This window comes from Formica exsecta, unplaced genomic scaffold, assembly GCF_003651465.1.
Source record: "Formica exsecta isolate Colony F162 unplaced genomic scaffold, ASM365146v1 scaffold314, whole genome shotgun sequence".
Classification (NCBI taxonomy): Eukaryota; Metazoa; Arthropoda; class Insecta; order Hymenoptera; family Formicidae; genus Formica; species Formica exsecta.
In genome coordinates, this window is record NW_021850397.1 from 1,604,680 (window position 1) to 1,625,064 (window position 20,385).

Sequence of the window (20,385 nt, forward strand, 5' to 3'; positions counted from 1 at the left end):
CGAGTAAAATATAAAAAGTACTACGTATTAAAGTGCATCCGGTTTACCAAATGCGTTTCTGCTATTCCACAACGCCATAACTACTATGTATACATTTCCTGTAGTGCACACTCCATTACGCACTATCTATATTTGCACGCGCGCTTTATGGTGACCTATAGAAAATTTAAAAGCATGCCTTTTTCGGATATATGCAAGATGTTTTAAAAGTAAATATTCGTAAATGACAGTCGATTTTCGTCTCAACTGTTTAATTTTGAACTTCAAACATCTTGACAATCAAATTTCAGAAAAGGAAAGCCGACTTATTTACCTATATTATCTATATTAACCTCATGTTAATTGACAAATACAGTTTTGCATTTTATTTAAGTTCTAAAAAATCTTAAATTGTCAAAATCTTTTAATTTTAATAAAATCTTGTCATTAAAACAACATTTCTCTTTCTTTTTTTGTGTATATTTTATCACCTAACCTGAATACATTAGTTGAAGCAAATTAGGTTTTTGTTAATATATATACGGTTGAAAAAATTGGTCAAAGAATATCCTTTAATCTTTTAAAATTCAAACGGTTTTGCTCCAAAATTACTTTTACAAAATTTAGTTCCGATAGAACTTCGATAAAATAGAGGCTTCCAGAGGATTTTCGAATCGAAATCATTGGGCTTCAAAGGGTTAAATTTCTCTCATCTTGCTCATCTTTTGTGCATAGAACGCGCGCATTTCGATCGGCACGGAAATAGCACTCGACATCGAGTACATCTGTATCTAATAATAATGGTCTTTTCGCGATGGTTTCTATATTCCCGTGCTCTTTCCGCGCGCTCCTCATACTCTCGCGAATCCTTTCGGAAAAAAGCTACCGATGGAAGGAAACGAGCACACCGATAGAGAGAGAGAGAGAGAGAGAAGGAGAAGAAGAAAGAGATGCTTCTTGTATAAGAAGAAACTTAGTCTCGTTGGATCGATGTCTGGTTGGCAACAGGAGGGTGGTACTCGTCGTTGCACGAAGGACGCCCATGTGCGACTGTATACAATCTCTTCATCATTTGCATAAAAATATCTATATTTAATTTTTATTTTTAATAAAATTCTCTAACTTGAAGAAAATTTTTGATATTATCTTACACACAACACACACACAATAACAATTTATTATTGTTTTGAAAGAAAGTGATAGAAATCTTATATGTACATATTCTGAGAATTCTAAGTCGAATTTGTTAGCATATTGAATTTGAACATTAAACAAATAGATGATAAATATTAAACAACAGATAGTCTTCATTGAAATTTTTCTTACATGAAATTTATGGTGGAAACCAAGATTTTAAAACGGGAATAAAATAAGTCTATAACATGAAAGATATGTCTATTTCTATTTTATATATAGATACGACTTTATAAATTTAAAAGAATGAATTTTATAGATTATAAATATAATTTATTTTTGCTTTCGGGTTGCAATTATATGATGAAATCAGTTTTTTTTAATTTATTCTACTTTTGGAAAAGAAAATATAGTTTTTCCAATTTTTTCATATTTTAATTACTCTTTATTAATCTCTTCATGGAAATATAATCTGTCTTTAAAATTTCAAGCTTATTCAAAATTAAACACTATTTAAGAAATAATTAAGTATTGGAAATTTTAAGCTATTTAAGTGTCGAAATTTAAAAATTTAAATAGATGTTTAAAAGTAATTAAGCTCAGAATTAAAAACTTAGAGCAAGCGTTTGTTTCCCACGAGATTTTCACATTAATAATATAACAATTCTTTAAAATATTTTCTAATGACATCGCAATCTTTTATACGTGTGTGTATTCGCGTTTGTTTTTTTCAAACGTACACTTACGGGACTAGAAAGCTTCTAACACCGGTGCGAATCAATATTCCGTACACCCTTGTACGAGAGATCGCGTTAACCTTTCTCGCCCTCACACAGACCCATCGTGGCGCCCTCGACGTCTACTCGACCATCGCGTGAAGGACGGCGGGAGCTTGTTTAGCTCTCCCTTCGGTCTTATCCTACCCCTCTCGTCGAGTCGACGAGAGCAAAATAACGGAGGGGTCGCATATATTTACGACGGATTGCACGAAATTCTTCAACATCGCAGAAATGCGACTCTTGTTTAAATGATCCGTGATTAACACTAAAATCAATAAATATTTGGATATGCCGTGGTATTATTCTACTTTGTCTACTTTGTCGTGTAAATCTTATTAAAACTAAAATTTCACACAAGTATAGTGATATAAAATCTTACAAAATTCAAATTTAGTTTTAAGACTAACTAAAAATATATATATTAAAAATTGCATAGCTTTCAATGCAGAAAATTTTGTTTTAAACATGTTTAAATATATAATATATATCATTATTATCCAAATTATATAGAAAAGAGCAAGGCACTATTTAACGAAATCAAAATTGTAAAGACATTTAAAGGATAATTCCGAAATATTTATGAATGTGCGAAAAAATAAAAGCACACAATGTATAAGAGATAAGTGAGATTTTTTTACATCACTAAACTAAGCTATGTTATACATAATTTATGATTTTCACCCATAAATTCCAGGCTCGCCGGACATCGTTGATCTCGTAACCCGCATTTCACATTTATTTCCACTTTGCATATCAAGAATAACGACCGCGTTATTACCGCACGCGCTGCATCCGGCCGTGCGGCGACTTTTGAAGTCGCGCGGATATACACATATCGTGATACGCAAAAACATATTCATACGCACGCGTAACTATATATATGTATGTCAAAAGTCTCTGTACTCTAAAACACAATTGTACCGTCATATAAAACTGGTTAGATTTTTTTTTTACTACGCGACGCGCTCTCACGGCGAAGGGAAATCCGCGTGAAAAGGCCTCGGGTACTTAAAGGCTTCTCTTGCAACGACGTTGCAAAAAAAAAGAGAAGCTAGGGAAAGGAAGAGAGAGAGAGAGAGAAAAAAAAAGAGAAAGCAAAAAAGTCATGTTGATGCGGCGCAATAATATTTCTAGCCGATTCTACTCCGGGATTCTCAGAGCGCAGTCTCGTGACGTCATTGCCCTCATTAGAATAATTGAGAATGCGCCGCTTGCTAATTACGAGATGCGGGAGTCCCCCGGTACCCATGACGCATAATTTTTTTTCCGTTGTCTCCGACGTCGAATACGGAAACTCGGAGCTTCCGCCCTGAAAATAAGGAAATTTCAACGGGATTTTGTCGTCTCCTTAATTACGGCGGTCTTTAGTCTTCCAGTAGCACGGAAACGGGAGAAGTTTTATTACGATCAATACACAGTTTTTATACTTTCAACCAAGAAAGAAACAAATCGGGGACATACATCTAATTAAATCGTGCGTTAATTATAAATAGCGTTTGCACGGGAGAAATGGCATAAATTTAAAAAACAATTTTAAAAATGTAGAAAAAATAGAAAATGGATAAAAGATTTCTCAATTTTAAAATAATTTATGAGAATATTTTTTTCTATATAATTTGAAATGTTTTTTGAAATAATTTGCAACGAATAAATGATGTATATACATATATACTTACTTGCACAAATTTATATTTATACGTAATATACATAAGCTTTCGTAAAAATAATCAAATTTAGTAATAACGTACTTTATCAATGCTTTACAATTATCAATTTTCTCGAACATGACAGCGTTTAGTTATCAATACATCGGAAGACTCGTGCATATTGATTGTTCCGTTACGCAGATTCGTAATTATACGTTCGAACGGTCGATCTATAAGTACAGATGTAGATTTATAACAATAAATAAAGCGGTACGTGGAGCGGTTTGTAATTTTACATCAGCATCTCGCGACGTGTAGCCCGTCATTAACGGTCGTAGATTAATATTAAAATCCATTTATGTATCCTGTGGCAAATTTTATCGTCAGTCGCGCTGGCTGAAGAAGGAATTACTCGCTTCATCAACATTATGGATACCGAGATTGCGTTGTGATTTGCATCTCGATCCTCTCGTTCCAATTAAATGAAAAATATGTCATGGTTCGAATGGTGGATGCTAGTAATAATCTTTTGTATGATTACATTAACTCTATTTCACTTTAACAGCCTAACCGAGAAGTTATCGCACCTCTTTCTCTCTCTCTCTCTCTCTCTCTCTCTCTCTCTCTTTTACATGGCTTACATATTCTTTTCGTAATAATATTAATTTTTTAAACTATAATTTTTCATTTTTTCATTTATAAAAATAGAAAATGGATAAAAGATTTCTCAATTTTAAAATAATTTATGAGAATATTTTTTTCTATATAATTTGAAATGTTTTTTGAAATAATTTGCAACGAATAAATGATGTATATACATATATACTTACTTGCACAAATTTATATTTATACGTAATATACATAAGCTTTCGTAAAAATAATCAAATTTAGTAATAACGTACTTTATCAATGCTTTACAATTATCAATTTTCTCGAACATGACAGCGTTTAGTTATCAATACATCGGAAGACTCGTGCATATTGATTGTTCCGTTACGCAGATTCGTAATTATACGTTCGAACGGTCGATCTATAAGTACAGATGTAGATTTATAACAATAAATAAAGCGGTACGTGGAGCGGTTTGTAATTTTACATCAGCATCTCGCGACGTGTAGCCCGTCATTAACGGTCGTAGATTAATATTAAAATCCATTTATGTATCCTGTGGCAAATTTTATCGTCAGTCGCGCTGGCTGAAGAAGGAATTACTCGCTTCATCAACATTATGGATACCGAGATTGCGTTGTGATTTGCATCTCGATCCTCTCGTTCCAATTAAATGAAAAATATGTCATGGTTCGAATGGTGGATGCTAGTAATAATCTTTTGTATGATTACATTAACTCTATTTCACTTTAACAGCCTAACCGAGAAGTTATCGCACCTCTTTCTCTCTCTCTCTCTCTCTCTCTCTCTCTCTCTCTTTTACATGGCTTACATATTCTTTTCGTAATAATATTAATTTTTTGAACTATAATTTTTCATTTACAATACATATATAAGCAATCGATTATCGTTTATATAGGTATTTTTATTTTATTTTTGATTATATTCTTTTATATTACATTATTATGACTATTATATACTTTTTCTTTTAGTATATATATTTATTTTGTCATTTTCCTTTTTACATCATTATTTCATTACTTAAATAATGATTAATAAACGATAGTCGCGTTTTGAAACTTCTATGCGATGTTATGCATCGAGCGTTTTATGAAAGACGGTGACATCGTGCCGAGCATTGTACTCGTATCATCATCGTATGATCCGCGGAGCTTGAATCTCCATCGGCTGTCAGTCACGTTATCAAGAAGCGAGTCACGCGAGCGGTTCCCTTCTGAAGTGACGCCATCATAATGAGGAGGATATTGAACCACAAATATAGTCGTCCGTGACGCAGCAATGCTCTTGTGCCATTATGAGAACGAAACGGCTGAAGGGAGAAAGCTTTCTTAACAAGATTCGAAACCGGTGTATTTTCGGTTTTAAAATTAAAGAATTTCCTGTTTCTATAAAAGTACGTAAATGATTCTAACAAGACAAACGGAAAATAATTCTTTTAAATAGTAGAAACGTCGCGAGGGAGAACACAACGTCCTTAGCCCTCTTAAAGTTTTCATCTTTTCCTGATTTCGTGAAAGGAGGGAGAGGAGTTCTCGGAACCCTTTTTCGAACCGTGTTTTCGGCGGATGCGAGACTCCTCGCCGAAGTCTTGCACGCCCCGTTGCTTCCTCGCCGTCATGATTTACGCGTCCTTCTTCTCCTTCTTGCTCTCGTATATAATTACGCCATTTTCTCGCGGGGCGAACCGTATTTCTTCGTCCCTGGAGACGCGCCAGGGAGTAAAAGTGCACGTCACACGGGGGTGCACTGTTGGAGTATGAGGAAGATGGAGTGGGGGCCAGTCCAGCGAAAGAGAAGACGAAAGAGAGGGGAGGGAGGGGGAGGGAGGAAATAGAAGGACGGCATGCACACAAGCGAGGAGGGGGATTTGCCACGAAAGGGTGATGACCCTTTGGGCGTACCCCGAAACTCTACGTCCTGATACGTCCGCGGCGATGTTCTCCCTCACACAAACAAGCACACACAAACCATCTCTTTCTCCATATATCACGCTTTCTCTCCTTCTCCGATCTTGTATTTGGTTTTCTTTTTTTTGCTTAGCCCAGATCTCTCTCTTTGCTCCTTCGTCTACTCGTCCTTTTATCTCCTTCGCGGATGGGTGGTAGGTAGTTTGAGCGCGTGGGCAGACGGGTAAAAAAGAAAAAGGAGGATCTTGCGAAGATTCGAACGGCGTGCCGGAACGCCGAGCATTCGAGACCATCGAGATGCTCCTTCGGGGATTCCCTTTCTTTGAGAACGCACGTTTCGCGAGCGTGACGAAACGAAGGAAAGATACAATGGTTTGCCCTGCAATATTTATCGATGAAGATCGAACGTACTTGTGCGTGGACTCGGATTGTAAAGACTAATTCATTTGCAAGCACTCCGATTGCGTTCAATGTATGCACTTTGTGTTTGCCGAACTGATTATTAAAAGTAACCGTTCATATATTGCACGATAAAACATCGAGAAATAGAAAGAGATACATAATTAGCTAAGATATTTTTTTAAATATAGCGTGTCTAAAAATTCATGGATGATATATTAGCGACATGTGCGACTACGAATTTTTTTTATTTACAAAGTATGCTTTAATAAATGTTTAATTGTTAATATTATTATATCGATCTCTCTCTGTTTAATTTATCAAACAAGATTATGCTTTAAATTAAATGATTATTGTTTATATTAACAATTCTGATTCTAATAATTGAGCAATGATAATCGAAATTCACATATGTTTTGTCACAGGCTGAATTTATATCGTCTCGCTTTCTTTCCGTTGCAAATCGTTAAATATTCATTTACCACGTATGAACTTTGCTGGGTAGTCCCAGTTTAAAGTGTCGGGTAAATGCGTATCAGCGTGGGAGGTCCGTGATCCTGTGGCATTGATATTTATACGTTCTTTTATTAGCATGGATTTTCCGACGCTTCATACTGCCACGTGCGTGCATTTTTGTGTATTGTGCTAAAACGTCGCGAAAGAAATGTAACAGAATCGAAAAAATCACACCACAATTGACGATTAAAAAAAGAAGCTTAATCACACATCTTTATTGCATTTACAGTTACCATATATTTTAAATAGTTAACTATCTATAAATAAAACAAAATATATAGGAAAAAAGATATCGAAAATATTCGAAAATGATAAGCATTGAGTACAACCTTCTCATGAATTATTATGCAACCGTCTCACCTCCTACTTTATCGTACACGCCATACACTTTGTATATTTATATACGAATTCCATTCGCAAGCTTTTCTTCTCGAATAATATTTCTCTTTTAAACATCACCGCATATTTTACCTGTGCGCCAATATATCACATGTCTCAGAGATGTTTTCATTTCGCAAAAGCGGAGATTTTTTTTCTTTAGTCTGTGGTATTTCTCTCGATGTATATACTTTTTGCCGATTCTCTCGTTCTTTCTTCTCGACGTCCGGTCGACGCATCGTCTTTCCCGATGCGTCGACATCGACGTCGGCGTCGTCGTCAGCGGCGCTCCGCTGTTTAAATATAAACCCAAGCGTAGAAGTGGCCGGCTTCCAGTTGGGGCGTCGCGATGCTCGTGGGACAGACACGCGAGACAAAAAGCTCTCATTGGTCGCCTCAGGAGAAGTGCAAAGAAATTAAACCTCAGTTCGTTCGTGCGTGTGTTAGGAGCGCAATTTCTCGGATCGTTTCCGCGAGGATATCTTACAACGCAAATCGCCAGCGATAAAATCATCACGAAATATTAACCGAGTCACAGATTCACATCGATCGACTACGATCTGCGTCTCTGTTGCAACCTATAAATTTTACCTCGAAACACAGATCTCGAGAATAGAACAGTACTGCTACAGAGTATTTTAAGGGATTGCGCTAAATCGATCACGCAAGCAAGACTTTACAGCGTTAACAATAACATCCGAGTAAACTAGGCTGTGAAGATATCGTGAAACTTTTATCTCTCACATGGTGCTCCGATTTCAGAATTTAAAATAGAACAATACCGTTCTAGATTACCTCAAGACACTGCCAATTACCAAGCTCGGTAACACAAGCAAGAATCTACATGTTAAAAATAGCGTTCGAGTCGGTAAACCTACGATTGTTTTATATCTCAGATTTTAAGATTCAAGATAGAAACATTTTGCACCCCTCTGGATCTCGTATGGAATTGAGGAAAACATAAGCATGAATTTTACAACGATAATATCCAAGACAAGATTGTAAATATCATCGAATAGAAGAATCTACAGTGAACATACTAGATGGTGGTATCGGTGGAATAAAACGTGACGGCTGTCTCTTAAATCGCTCGTCGGATTCTCGCAAATGTTCGATCAGCATGGCAACGCAGGCGATTAATCATCGTCATTATCCGATAGCTGCATCCGAGAGCCGAGAGAAAGGCGATGCTGCTGACGAGGGAATCAACGCTGTCGTTGACGCCAGAATGTCGTACCCTTGATTCCGTCACGTCGCCTCGGCGAACGGTTTAACGCCTGTTGAGATCGTGAAGATTTATTAACTCGCATTGTATCGCGAATAATCGAACGTACGATTTTACAGAAGCGACGAAGTGTTACAAACTTGAAAAAAAAAAAATCCGTAAATTAAAGGAAGCCGATCGAAATAAAATATCGCGCGCCATCGTTGAAATTTAACCTTTTAATCTTTTATCCACGTTTGACGATCATCATTGGCGACATGTCCTCCAGAGTCAAGCAACAGATTCGCATAACGATCTTCTTTAACGACGGCACCGTGGTGATTTACATCTGACGGCGACGTGGTGACGCAAATAAAATCGAAGTGGGATCAGCGAGGACAATTGCAGAGGGAAGAGAGAAGACTCGTGAAAATTCCAAGGAGCAAGGACGTCGAGAGAGAAAGGGACGAAGAAACTTGGTCGGCGCGGCCAAGGAGAAGAGGAGGAAGAAAAGGAATGAACGGAGGAAAGGCGAGCGCCTCCCTTTGAATCGCCACTTAGAAAACGTTAGTCGAATCACTTAATCGGTCGTTGCACCGCGGTCGAGACTGGCCGCTTCGACGTGACGATAAAGGAACCGATCGGGCGTGCATAAGATCGGCCAACCACGAAGCGACTGCGAATAAAAAAAAAGGCGGTAGCGAACTAGCGCGACAATCGGGTCGAGAGAAAGTAAATTCTATCTCGTGCGAGAGCAAGTCCAAAGGATACACTCCTTGTAAATTTCTATGCGAGAACAAAGACCGATATCGAGAGGCTTAGTTTCTCGCGATCGTATGTATGTACCGGATATCGCGTTTATTTTTTTAATTATAAGTTAAATGAGAAAAGATTTGAAATTTACTTATCATATAATAGCATAATTTTTTATAAATACTCTCTCTTTTTAATTAATATAAATATATATTATATAAATTATAATATTATTGGTATTAAATTTTACAATTAATATTTTCTCTTGGATACTATATGACGAATCAAGAGAATTAAATGGCAATATTTTGCGCTGAGTGTACGATAAATAAATCCTATAGTTACATGTAGCGCTTTTATGCATGCAGACACACTATCATAAATATCTTTCATTGAATTATGGGCATGTTATGTTAAAAAATAAGATATGCACGCGAAATGTAGATGAATTAATGGGAATCGGTGGGAAGGGAACAGCGGAAATATTTCAGTCGGTTAGGATTAATCACTCGATGTATTTAAGATAAATCGTAAATCTAGGAAAATCGATGAGAGGACGATTCTGATAAGAGAAAGATAGGTCGACCTCTTCCAGAAGCATTTTGATGTTGCTAGATTTAGCGAGCCACTTTAGCTGGATGAAATCTGTACTTTCTAATCTAGCTAATGCTCTGTCTCTGCCCGCACTGCCTCTTGCTAATAGATGATCAGCTGGTGAACGGTTCAAACGGTTGCAATTGAGGTCATTGTTGTGCACATTGCTTTTGCACCGATTCCGAGGAGCATTTTTACGAGGCTTCTGTCTCAATTTTTCGTTTGTCTTAACAAGGAACGTCGCTTTCAAGGCACACTCAGGTCATTATTTTATCTCTCTCTCTCTCTTTTCCTTTCTCTCTTTCTTTCATGATTCCAGACCAGATAGAAATTTTGCGCGTGTCGAATTGCCTTGACGTTTCTCCATAGTTTTTGATAGAATTTTGCTGAACGAACCAACATGACATGCTTCTTGCCACCTAAACGAGCCACACCTGTGCTCGTTCCAACGGTTGTGCATTATTCGCGCAATTTTCACGCGCCGATTTTTAAGCGAGTAACGGTCGTTAACACGGTATCCGTGGTTTTTTTACCGTCGCCTCTGAAAATCACATCCAAGTCATGAGAGCGCCCCGGGAAAATGAAAGAGTTCTTAATTGCGAATATATCTATTATATCGTATGAAAGATTTTAGCGAAAAAATTATTTCGTGATAAATGAAATTAATCCGTGATTTCCTTTCGTTCTTATATTTGAAAATTCTATACAAATCATAAGACCGACACGTAAAAGTGTAAAAGTTCCTAATTTCAAGTATAGCTGTTATACACAATGTTTAATATAATAAAATTAATATTCCTAATATTTTTACATCTTCGTTTTTTTTAATAAAATGTCAATATTGTAAAATAAACGACAATGAATGGGGGACAAAGTTCCTAATCTCAACATAATACTGTTATATCTTTTAGAAGCTTTTAATAATTTGTATATATATATATTACACGCTAAATAAAATTGTATTTGGAAACAAGCATTGCATTGAAGAAAGAAATCTCTCGATCGTTGAAATATTTTATGTAAAACATATAAGATCACGGAGCGGGAAAGAAAAAGGCGAAATTCTTCACACCTTTTGTTTTTGCATTTAATATGTTGCAGATTATGTTATGATATATATGAATATTTTCTATTTTTTGTGGAATTCAATTAGTGCGCACTTGAAATACACATATGATACAATTATAAAAATACGACGAAAATAATCTCGGTATATCGTTATTTCAATACAGTATCAATAATGAAGAAACAGCACATGTTTCTAGAATGTATCCGAATGGTATGCTATGAAGAAAGATTTCCTATCTACTTGGAAAGATATTATATTGTATAAGATTGTACGAGAGATACTCGTTGCGTACTTCCTGCATAACAACCTTGAGCGTGGAATCGTAACCGCTTTAATTCGTATAATATAATTTGTTATACATATTTTTGGTAATGTTATATACGCAGTTTAGAGAAGGAAATGAACTCAATAACACTGTATTAAATAAATAACGCGCGAATGTGACATTAATAATATAAGATTCTAATGATTGAATTGAAACTAGCTGATATCTAAAGATATCTCTAAAATTAGTTCATTTATTATTTAAAATTTACGATATTTATAAAATAAATTTACGAAATTTATTGATAATCATGAGATATCTTCTACATGAATTTTATTATAACGAAAGGTTTAATGTTATTAATTGTTTCTTGAGTACAACGAACAATTTCTTTCGCGAAAAATTCAGTGTATCGAATTTATTTAACTCTCAATGGTTGCATAGTAACTCGATGACGGCATACAATGGTAAACTAAATTTTGTTCGACAATATAAAACAATAACTATTCTCCATTAGATCTTACCACCGCTCCATTTATAGTTTGTCAGTAACCTTGCACGTATTTCTTGCAAGGTTCTTCCGTGCAGTATATCTATGTTATATATTTTTTCTCTTGTTATAATAAAAAAAAGATAGAATACTAGCTCTTTCGGTTGAGTGAATACGTAAAAACAATAAAATAATACATTTGATGTTATTCTGATTGATTTTTAGTGTATCATTTCTCATAAAAATTAAGTATAATTCTAATATATTTTTATTCTTAATTTTGCATAAAATAATTTTACTATGTATCTATTTTTTAAATAATTTGTGAACATTAATATATTGATATTTTTTTACATAATGTGAAATGTATCTTGTCTTAATAAAAATTTCAGATTATTTGATACTGCAAATTAAAAAAGAAATAAGTAAGTAGATGTCGAAATTTGATTTGTTAATTAATACGCGCAAAATGTTTTTTAACAGAAATTTACAGCTTAAGACTGCCGAAATATTTAACATTGTAAATTTAAAAGTGTTAAGTAATAACTTTTCATTAATATTTCGTTATAGAAAAATCCACATTGCAAATATATTGAAAAATTATTAAAATTTTATATAACGCACTTTTAAAGATTGGATATTTTGTACAATATATAAGATTCATATCAAAAACAGAGTATCGAAAACTTTGGTATCACATTGAAGATCATAGTCCAGGTTAAACGAAGCATGACGGAATTCAGGCTATGCGCAAACGAACGACAATGATCTTGACCTCGCGATACATACGAATAATCTTGTTCTTGCGACCAAGACCACCGTGTTTATACCTATGCCGCGGTAGAGAAAAGTTGCATGGGTCGTCATTAATAAACATGAAAGCGTATATGGCGTTAACAATCGTATAGAATCGCACAATCGACTCGACGCTGTATGTGACACGCGCTTCGAACGATAAGTTCGAACCACGATCCCAAATTCGATCAATCTTTCACAAAAGCCAGTTCGAAAACTTAATGATAAATTCTATTATTTATATTACTAGAATATTACAAAGCGCGTGTTATACGCGTATCATTTATTTCCTTATGGCATATATTATCTAATAAATCCCAAAATTGAAAAACAAAAATGTTTTTAGGTATATAAAAGTGTAATCATATCGATGCAAATAAATATAACATGTTTTTTGAAAAAATTTATCATTTTTTTATGTGTTTTTTTAAAAATAAAAAGCCAGCAAATCTTATACATATTTTGTCCTTGTTAGCTAAAATATTTTAAATTATAATAAATAACTAGATTTTGTTAATTACTTTTGAAAGCACTTAAAAAGCATTTAATTCTGAAATATTTACTTTTGGATTTTGTGCAAATATTTAATAATGGGGGTGCTAGCTTGATGAAAACTAGCCCCTCCACTTTAAATCATGAATTCCTGCTAAATAGTTCGAGCACCAAAATCAGGAATAGAGCACCAAATTAGCACCTAAATAGCACTTAATTTTGACATATGTTTTATTTTAATTTGTTGTAGTGGGGGTACTAACTTAACGAGGATAATTTTAAAGTTTATAGAAAATGGATATCAAAATGATAATAAAATATATAGATAAAAATATATAACTATATTTTCAAAGTATTCTCTATAGATGTATTAAATTGAAAATTTATTTCACATTGCGAATATTATTTCTCGAATAAAGAGATTAGAGAAAGAGGTAATAAAAATTTTGACAAACTCGCTCGGACGGAAATGTATGATTGAAAGAAGCGAACACACATAATAGTGAAGTAGAGACAAAAAGACAGGATAAAAGTAGCAGGATCTTCCTTTATGAGATATCCGGTCGATAGATAATCTTACAGCAGAACTAGTAGGTGGACATTCAATTTCGTAAATGGCCACGGTGTGTGGAATCGCAACGGTCGTAAATCGTCGTGGTCTTATCGCGCGATTGCCAGTCGGCTAACTCCTTGGGTCCTGATACGCCACGAACGAATCGAAAGGACGACTCGCGTATCGTCATTTCGTTTATCGGAACCGGAAGCGGCCGGGCGTGAATAATGCGCCCGAGAACAATTGTGTTCGCGCAACGAGCGATGCGGACTGCGCATTAGCAACGACCTGTTACGTAATCCATGACAGAGCGACATTGGTGACAATCATCGAATTACCTGCGACTGCAGGCGATCGTTTGCAGTTTCGTAGGATCGCAGGCCGAGCGAAGATTTTGCTCAGTTTTTCGCGCGACGTCGATGGTGTAATAACGTATCACGCGTGACAGATCCATCGATTATGAGTGTAAAGTGTATTTTGCATTCTGTGTTAGCAATATATACATAAAATTGTCGGTATCTTAATCTTAATTATTTAAAAAAATATGCCGCGCAAAATAATAGTGATAACAGGATTCACTGTGTATTTACCGAGATAAAGAGAAATTTTGCGAAATTTATTATATATATTACATCATTTATTGCGATATTTTTCAAAATCTAATATAGTGATATTATTTAAAATATTGACAAATATTTCTAATATAGCACAAAACAGAAAGAATTTTTAGTTTTTTTGTGACAATAGAGAAATCGAGTTGAATAACGTAAGATTGTGTTGTTAAGGAACGCATTCTTCCGGCATAGAAAATCGCACTCTCTCTTGTATACCGGTTTTAATTTTTGTCGCGAGCCTCTCTATCGCTCTCGCGATCTGTGAATAATTGATGCTAACGCGTTAATTTAATTCGCTTGACTGACGCGACGAAGCGACTTGACAACTCGCTGCTGTTGTTTTTCCTCGCACGAGGAAATTTTTACTCCGATTGAAAGGAATCAAACACGAACAAACGTATCGTTCTCCCAAATTTTATTGTATAAAATGAAATTTGATTAAGCAACAAATAACGTACGAAATTAGTTCCCAAAGTTATAAACACAAGTTATAGCTATTATGCATTATGCGCTGTTTAATTTTATTCTCCACAGACTTTAGAGGCCTCTAGAGTGCTGTCGAAACTTTCGAGAGAATATCATATATTTGCATGTCGTGTTTAGGAGAAACAATGTTCGCGTTATATTTCCCACATGACTTACGTGTTATTTTATACGCGTGCGATATTCATTAAAATTATTGATATTGCCCGATCGTAATCACGATCTGGCTTAGATAAAACGATACACCGACACGTTGAGTTTGCGCGCAAAATTTATTTGACTAAATTTGAAGATTGGTCGAGAAAATTAAGCGATCACGATCCTTATTCTGATACAGATTGACCGACATGATATCTAGGTTGGCGCATATAATTAACTCATCGCTCTCTGGCGCGTCCGGAGATGACCCACTCGCGGGAAAACGGTCGTGCACTCTAAATACATCGTGGTCATAAACGCTTTTAACTCTTTATACGAAAGACATTTCAGAAAGAGAGTTTTGAACATTTTTGATTTAATATATTACGCAGGATATTCCAAGTTTTTCGCGCTTCCTTTTATCTACAATTTCTTTGATCTATTTGGAGCAGAAATAAGTTTTAATGATTTTGAAATGAAAAGCATTTTTAAAGAACTTTGCAGTTGCAAGTGATTAAAAATTAAAAATTTGTATAATTAAACTTTGAAACTTTATGTAGATAATAAAACCTTAGTTTTTCTACTCTCATTTTCGACTAAGTTGCGATAAAAATTTTATTTGAAATTTGAATATATATATCAAAAAGATTATGAAAGATTGTGAATTATATACAGTATCCAATTAAATATTATCGGTTGCAAAATACTCGATAAATCTGTGTAAGGGTGTAGAGTTCTTGGAATAATTTCTATTCGAAAATAATATTTTCCTTAATCGTCTCGATAATTTTTGTTTACCTCGATGTACAAAACATGTATACAGCTTTGACCCGATTGAAGAAGGTTGAAAGAACGAATGTGGGGATTAGTTTCACAGTACTCGCGCCGCAAACACAGGTAAATCATCATGCGAGGAAGTCGCGGTTAACCTGAAGTCTTTCGGATGTCGCGTCGCGTTGGTTTAGAGATGCGAGCGTGACAGCGGCTTAAGACGCGAAAATAGTCTCTGCAGCGGCCTCTGTATTGCTCATCGTCGTCGTCGTCGTCGTCGTTGACGATGCCCGAACGAACGAGGCTACGCGTTTAGTCTCAAACTGGAAGCAATCGCGAGTAGAGCGAGTGGCACGGTGTACTTGGAGTTTGACTTCAGATACGCGCAAGGAATTAATTTCGAAGGAAAACAAAAACACACGACGATAACGTGAAGTAAAAAAAGATTTGTTAGAATTTGACACGAAGGAACTGACAAAGCGTTTCGCACGCGATAGAGACGAATAAGCAACGATAAGGAGACGAGACGCTCGGATGAATCTGACGGAACCGATTGAATTGTAAGAAGGAATTATTATATCTATTAAAAATCATTATAAAAATTTCTGAAATAATTTGTTAAAGAATTTCTGATGTATCAAATTATTAGTGAGCAATAATTATTTAGTGTAATTTACATGACGATTTGCTTAAGTAGTATACTAAAATTCTTGTTTAAGAAATAGTTTTCAATTCAAAAATAGTTTAAAAAACTGGATAGATAATTAAACTTCATAAATAATTTACATTAAAAACAAATATTAAAAATTCCTTTTGTGCACAAATGTATTATAAAATATGCATTAAAATAATATATCATAGAATTGATTTAAAGGTACGGCGAGTATCATCGGTGATTTAACAGTTTAATTTATTTATCTTTTAATTTAATTTATCTTTCTATTTTATTTTTTAATGTAGTATAAAATTCATTTCTACAATATGTACGATCATACTATAACACTATGATGCAACGACAAGAAACTTGCATAAATAATGCTTGGAAATATAAATAAAGAAATATTCAAGGAGCAATTTCTGTATTTATATTATGAATTATATTTAATCTCTTATCTCTCAAAAGATACGCATGACGGATCGGCGATATCGTGTGTTTAATTGAATCTCCATAATAAGCTTCTTGCACAATCCCTTAAACGAGCCGCAGGCTGCAGTCGAGGCAGACATTAATTGATGGATGACTGCGCTTCAATCGAAAGCGTTACTCCGGAATTCCGAGTTCGATGATCATTCCGTAATGCCATCATCCAAAACCGTTTAATCACTCGATCGAATAGCTTAAATATTTTATGATGCGAACATTACGTTTTGTTAGAATGCACAATGACATGTTTGAAATTTTAATGGGATGCAAACATAATATTGAAAAACTATAGTTTCTTGTTATAGCCCAAAACGGCTATAACCAAATTAGCATAATTATTAATTATTAAATATTATTTAACGTCTTCCGACTATAACTCGAAGCCGAGGAAGACGTATAAAGTTACGAGCGCAAGCGCTGACAAAGCAAGCCACGCGTTTGCGAGACTCGAAGAACGATACGCCGGAAATGCAAGCAAAGAATATATGTAGCTTGCATCCGGGGTTATTCCACCTAAAATCAAGCGACATGACCACCTATGGTCCTGTCGCTAAGCGATCCCCTCCAAAAAATTAATCGAACAGGAGGTGATAAAACTACCCACCTCGAACGAGCGCTAGGCAGTCCTAATCACAAAATCACACGAACCAGTTATAATCATACAATTACGTAGTGCGAATAAATTAACAATAGCAACCACGAGACAGACTAACGTAAACGATTTAATAATAAAGAACGTCCCAGCTGATCTCGCGACGGCAACCGCGATATCAGACACGCGAAGTAACTCTATACCGCGATAAGCCAAGTTAAAGTGCGCAAAGGAAAAGAAGAGTTAAAGTCGATGTAACTAAATAAATGATTTTTATTCTACTCAAACTACATATTTACTACAACGGCGGAACGACCCTGCAGGATCCCGAACTCCTTAGTTCTAATTTGGCCAACGATCCCTAAAAATTCGCTGTGCTTCCACGGAGGCACAACATTCTAATAAACTGTGAATGTAAATATTTTTCAGTAAAATTTTAAAAATTAGATCTACAATAATTTAAATACAAAAGCGTATCATTTATATTGAAACTATAGTCGATTATTTTTATATACATATTCAAATGCCATTATAATATAAGATGATTTCTAATTGAATATAGATTCATATTGATATGATAAGTTGCAATGATTTTGCCAGACTAACGTCTACATTTGTCGATATTTTAGTCGAAATGAAACTATGTTACTCTATTATATAACAGTTATAATTATTTGACTTATTCGTTAATTCCTTAACAAATCCGATAATCGATTTCACTAAATAGATCTTGAAATATTCATATCGATTTCATCTAACTAACTCTTTCAGACATTGAATCTACTATATTTGCAATTGCATTATTAACATATGTCGATGATATCCGTCAAATAATTTCCGTTTCTTTGTGTTGCAGCTGGACTCGTCGTACTCGTCTGACGACCATCACAGGATCTCCGGAAGAATTCAAGATTTCGGAAGTAGAGAAACGTTCTCGTCGTAGCGCGAGAGAGAAAGAGAGATAGAGAGAAATAAATTGACAATACGATGGAAACGAGAAAAGACCATCGATCGACGATAAAGATCTTCGATAAAAGCGAACCACGATCGGACGAATTGCCAATTGCGCTGATTCATAGAGCGGGAATCAGCGATCTTTTGGCGAGACAGACGATGGCCTGGTGTCGTCACTGGCTGCAAACGTTTCCCATAAGAATGACGTTAAACAACGTCGGATTGTTGACAGTGTTCTTGGCGATAATGTCGCCGCGATCCCTAATTTACACGCTCGTTTATCCTATTTTCAGATTAGTTTTCGGCACTCTTTACCCAGCATACGCTTCCTACAAGGCGGTGCGCACGAAGAATGTCAAGGAATACGTAAGAAAGAAACATAAATAATAAATAGCTTTACCTTTAAGCCGAACATCCTGTATGCACTTAATTAAAAGTAGAAACGTTTAAAACTTTTCGTTATATATATATATTATTCTTATCTTTTTGAAATAATGATATGAAAATAATTCTTTGGTTAAAGTTAATATATTACAAAGATATAAATATGTAAATATTTAGAAAATATATATATAATCTTCATGGGTTTTTTTTTTAATAACAATTAAATCTCGTAGATTTTGATTTAATATTCCGATCAAGCGGAATTAACAGCTATTTTTTACTTTTTACATAATTGCGTATCCCAGATTCTTTTCATACAATAGATTTTGATGGATATTTACGTCTCATATTACATGTATTTTGTACAGCAAGTTATGAAACCATTTGCCCGCGGAAATTTGCTGTTTATCCAGCAATATAAATGTCGGAAATTTTCCAACACTAATCTTTTGCTCGTAGTTGATGAAGATCGAGGTTGATTTATGTTATTATGTAACTGATGTCATAAATATTTTGTATTTAGTACAATCTCTGAAAGAGAAATATGTAATAATGAAACCTGATCAAAAAATTTAATTTTATCTTTAAATCTTATTGTTCTTTGTATGTTTAGATAACAATTAATATAAATTATACAGGTTTTGCATCTTTTCTTTATTTTTTCCTTGTCACTTTAATTCGAGAATATATTTCTCTGCTGTTTTTGCAATAATCCATTGCTCTGGAATCTTTCTGATTTCAGGTCAAATGGATGATGTACTGGATCGTGTTCGCGCTATTCACGTGCGCGGAAACATTTACCGATGTCTTCTTTAGTTTTTGGTGAGATTTACATTACTATTACGCATTTACCACGTTATTTTTATAAATATAATGTGTTTTGTGTACGAAACGGTACACATTTGTTTCATCAAATTTCATTTATTTAAAATATTAATTTTAAATCTCGATGTTTGTGGATTATCATTTGCTTTTGATTCATATATCAAACTTGATTCGGAGAATTCTATAATATATCAAGAGCTTGTAATTTAAAAATTATCTGGATCTCCCATTGGAAGAAAGTTAACCATCAATTTCTTAAAGAATACCGAAGGTAAAAGAAAGTGCATGAAAGCTGAGACACGCTATAGAAAACAGCAATGCGTTGATTCGATAGCGACCGTGTGTGTACGTAGCATAATAAAGCGGATATTGAGATGAATCTTGGAGTCGTGGCGCGAAGGCAAGCAAGGGGCCAATAAACCAGCTGCGAACCGCGCGGTCTGAAAGCCGCGCTCTCATCGCGAGGAATTCCGAAAGTCTAATTTCGGATGAGATAGATATTGGCTTACATGCACTTCTGAGGATTCTGCCCGCGCGCCTCCTTTTCCCTCCCGCTCCCCTGTTTCTCTTTGTCCTTCCTTCCTATTCTGTCTCCCTCCTCATCATCGGAGAGCATCGTGCCAGATCTCCCTTCATACTCGAATTACCAAGAAGGAAACGAAAACATTCGCATATTTCTGGCGTCGAAATGCCCGATACCCTCCCGGTATTCGCGCTTTTCTCCAAGTCGCTCTCACTTTCACTTTCGTGACGAATTTTCCGCAGCGCGAATCGAATCAAGTAGATTATAAGCGCACATTGTATGCGATTAGCTATTTTTTAATCATTATTATTACATAAAAATATGACGAATTTGCTTGAAAATTCATATAAGAGCATCGCTGTCAAACTGATGGC

At 35.1% G+C, this 20,385-nt stretch overlaps 1 protein-coding gene across 8 annotated transcripts in view; it reads left to right on the forward strand.

Moving 5' to 3' along the window:
• LOC115237871 overlaps positions 1-20,385 on the forward strand; it is a 32,119-nt gene that overhangs the window by 2,732 nt on the left and 9,002 nt on the right. The window contains exons 1-4 of one of the 8 annotated variants that reach the window (XM_029811218.1): positions 13,953-14,048; positions 15,688-16,149; positions 18,182-18,645; positions 19,406-19,485. In XM_029811218.1, coding sequence (XP_029667078.1) covers positions 18,313-18,645; positions 19,406-19,485 — 413 coding nt within the window. In that variant the 5' untranslated portion in view covers positions 13,953-14,048; positions 15,688-16,149; positions 18,182-18,312. Of the gene's footprint in view, positions 1-7,609; positions 9,139-13,952; positions 14,049-14,243; positions 16,150-17,015; positions 17,740-18,181; positions 18,646-19,405; positions 19,486-20,385 lie in introns of those variants that run through there. The other 7 variants (XM_029811222.1, XM_029811223.1, XM_029811217.1 and 4 more) reach the window with 7 other exon arrangements.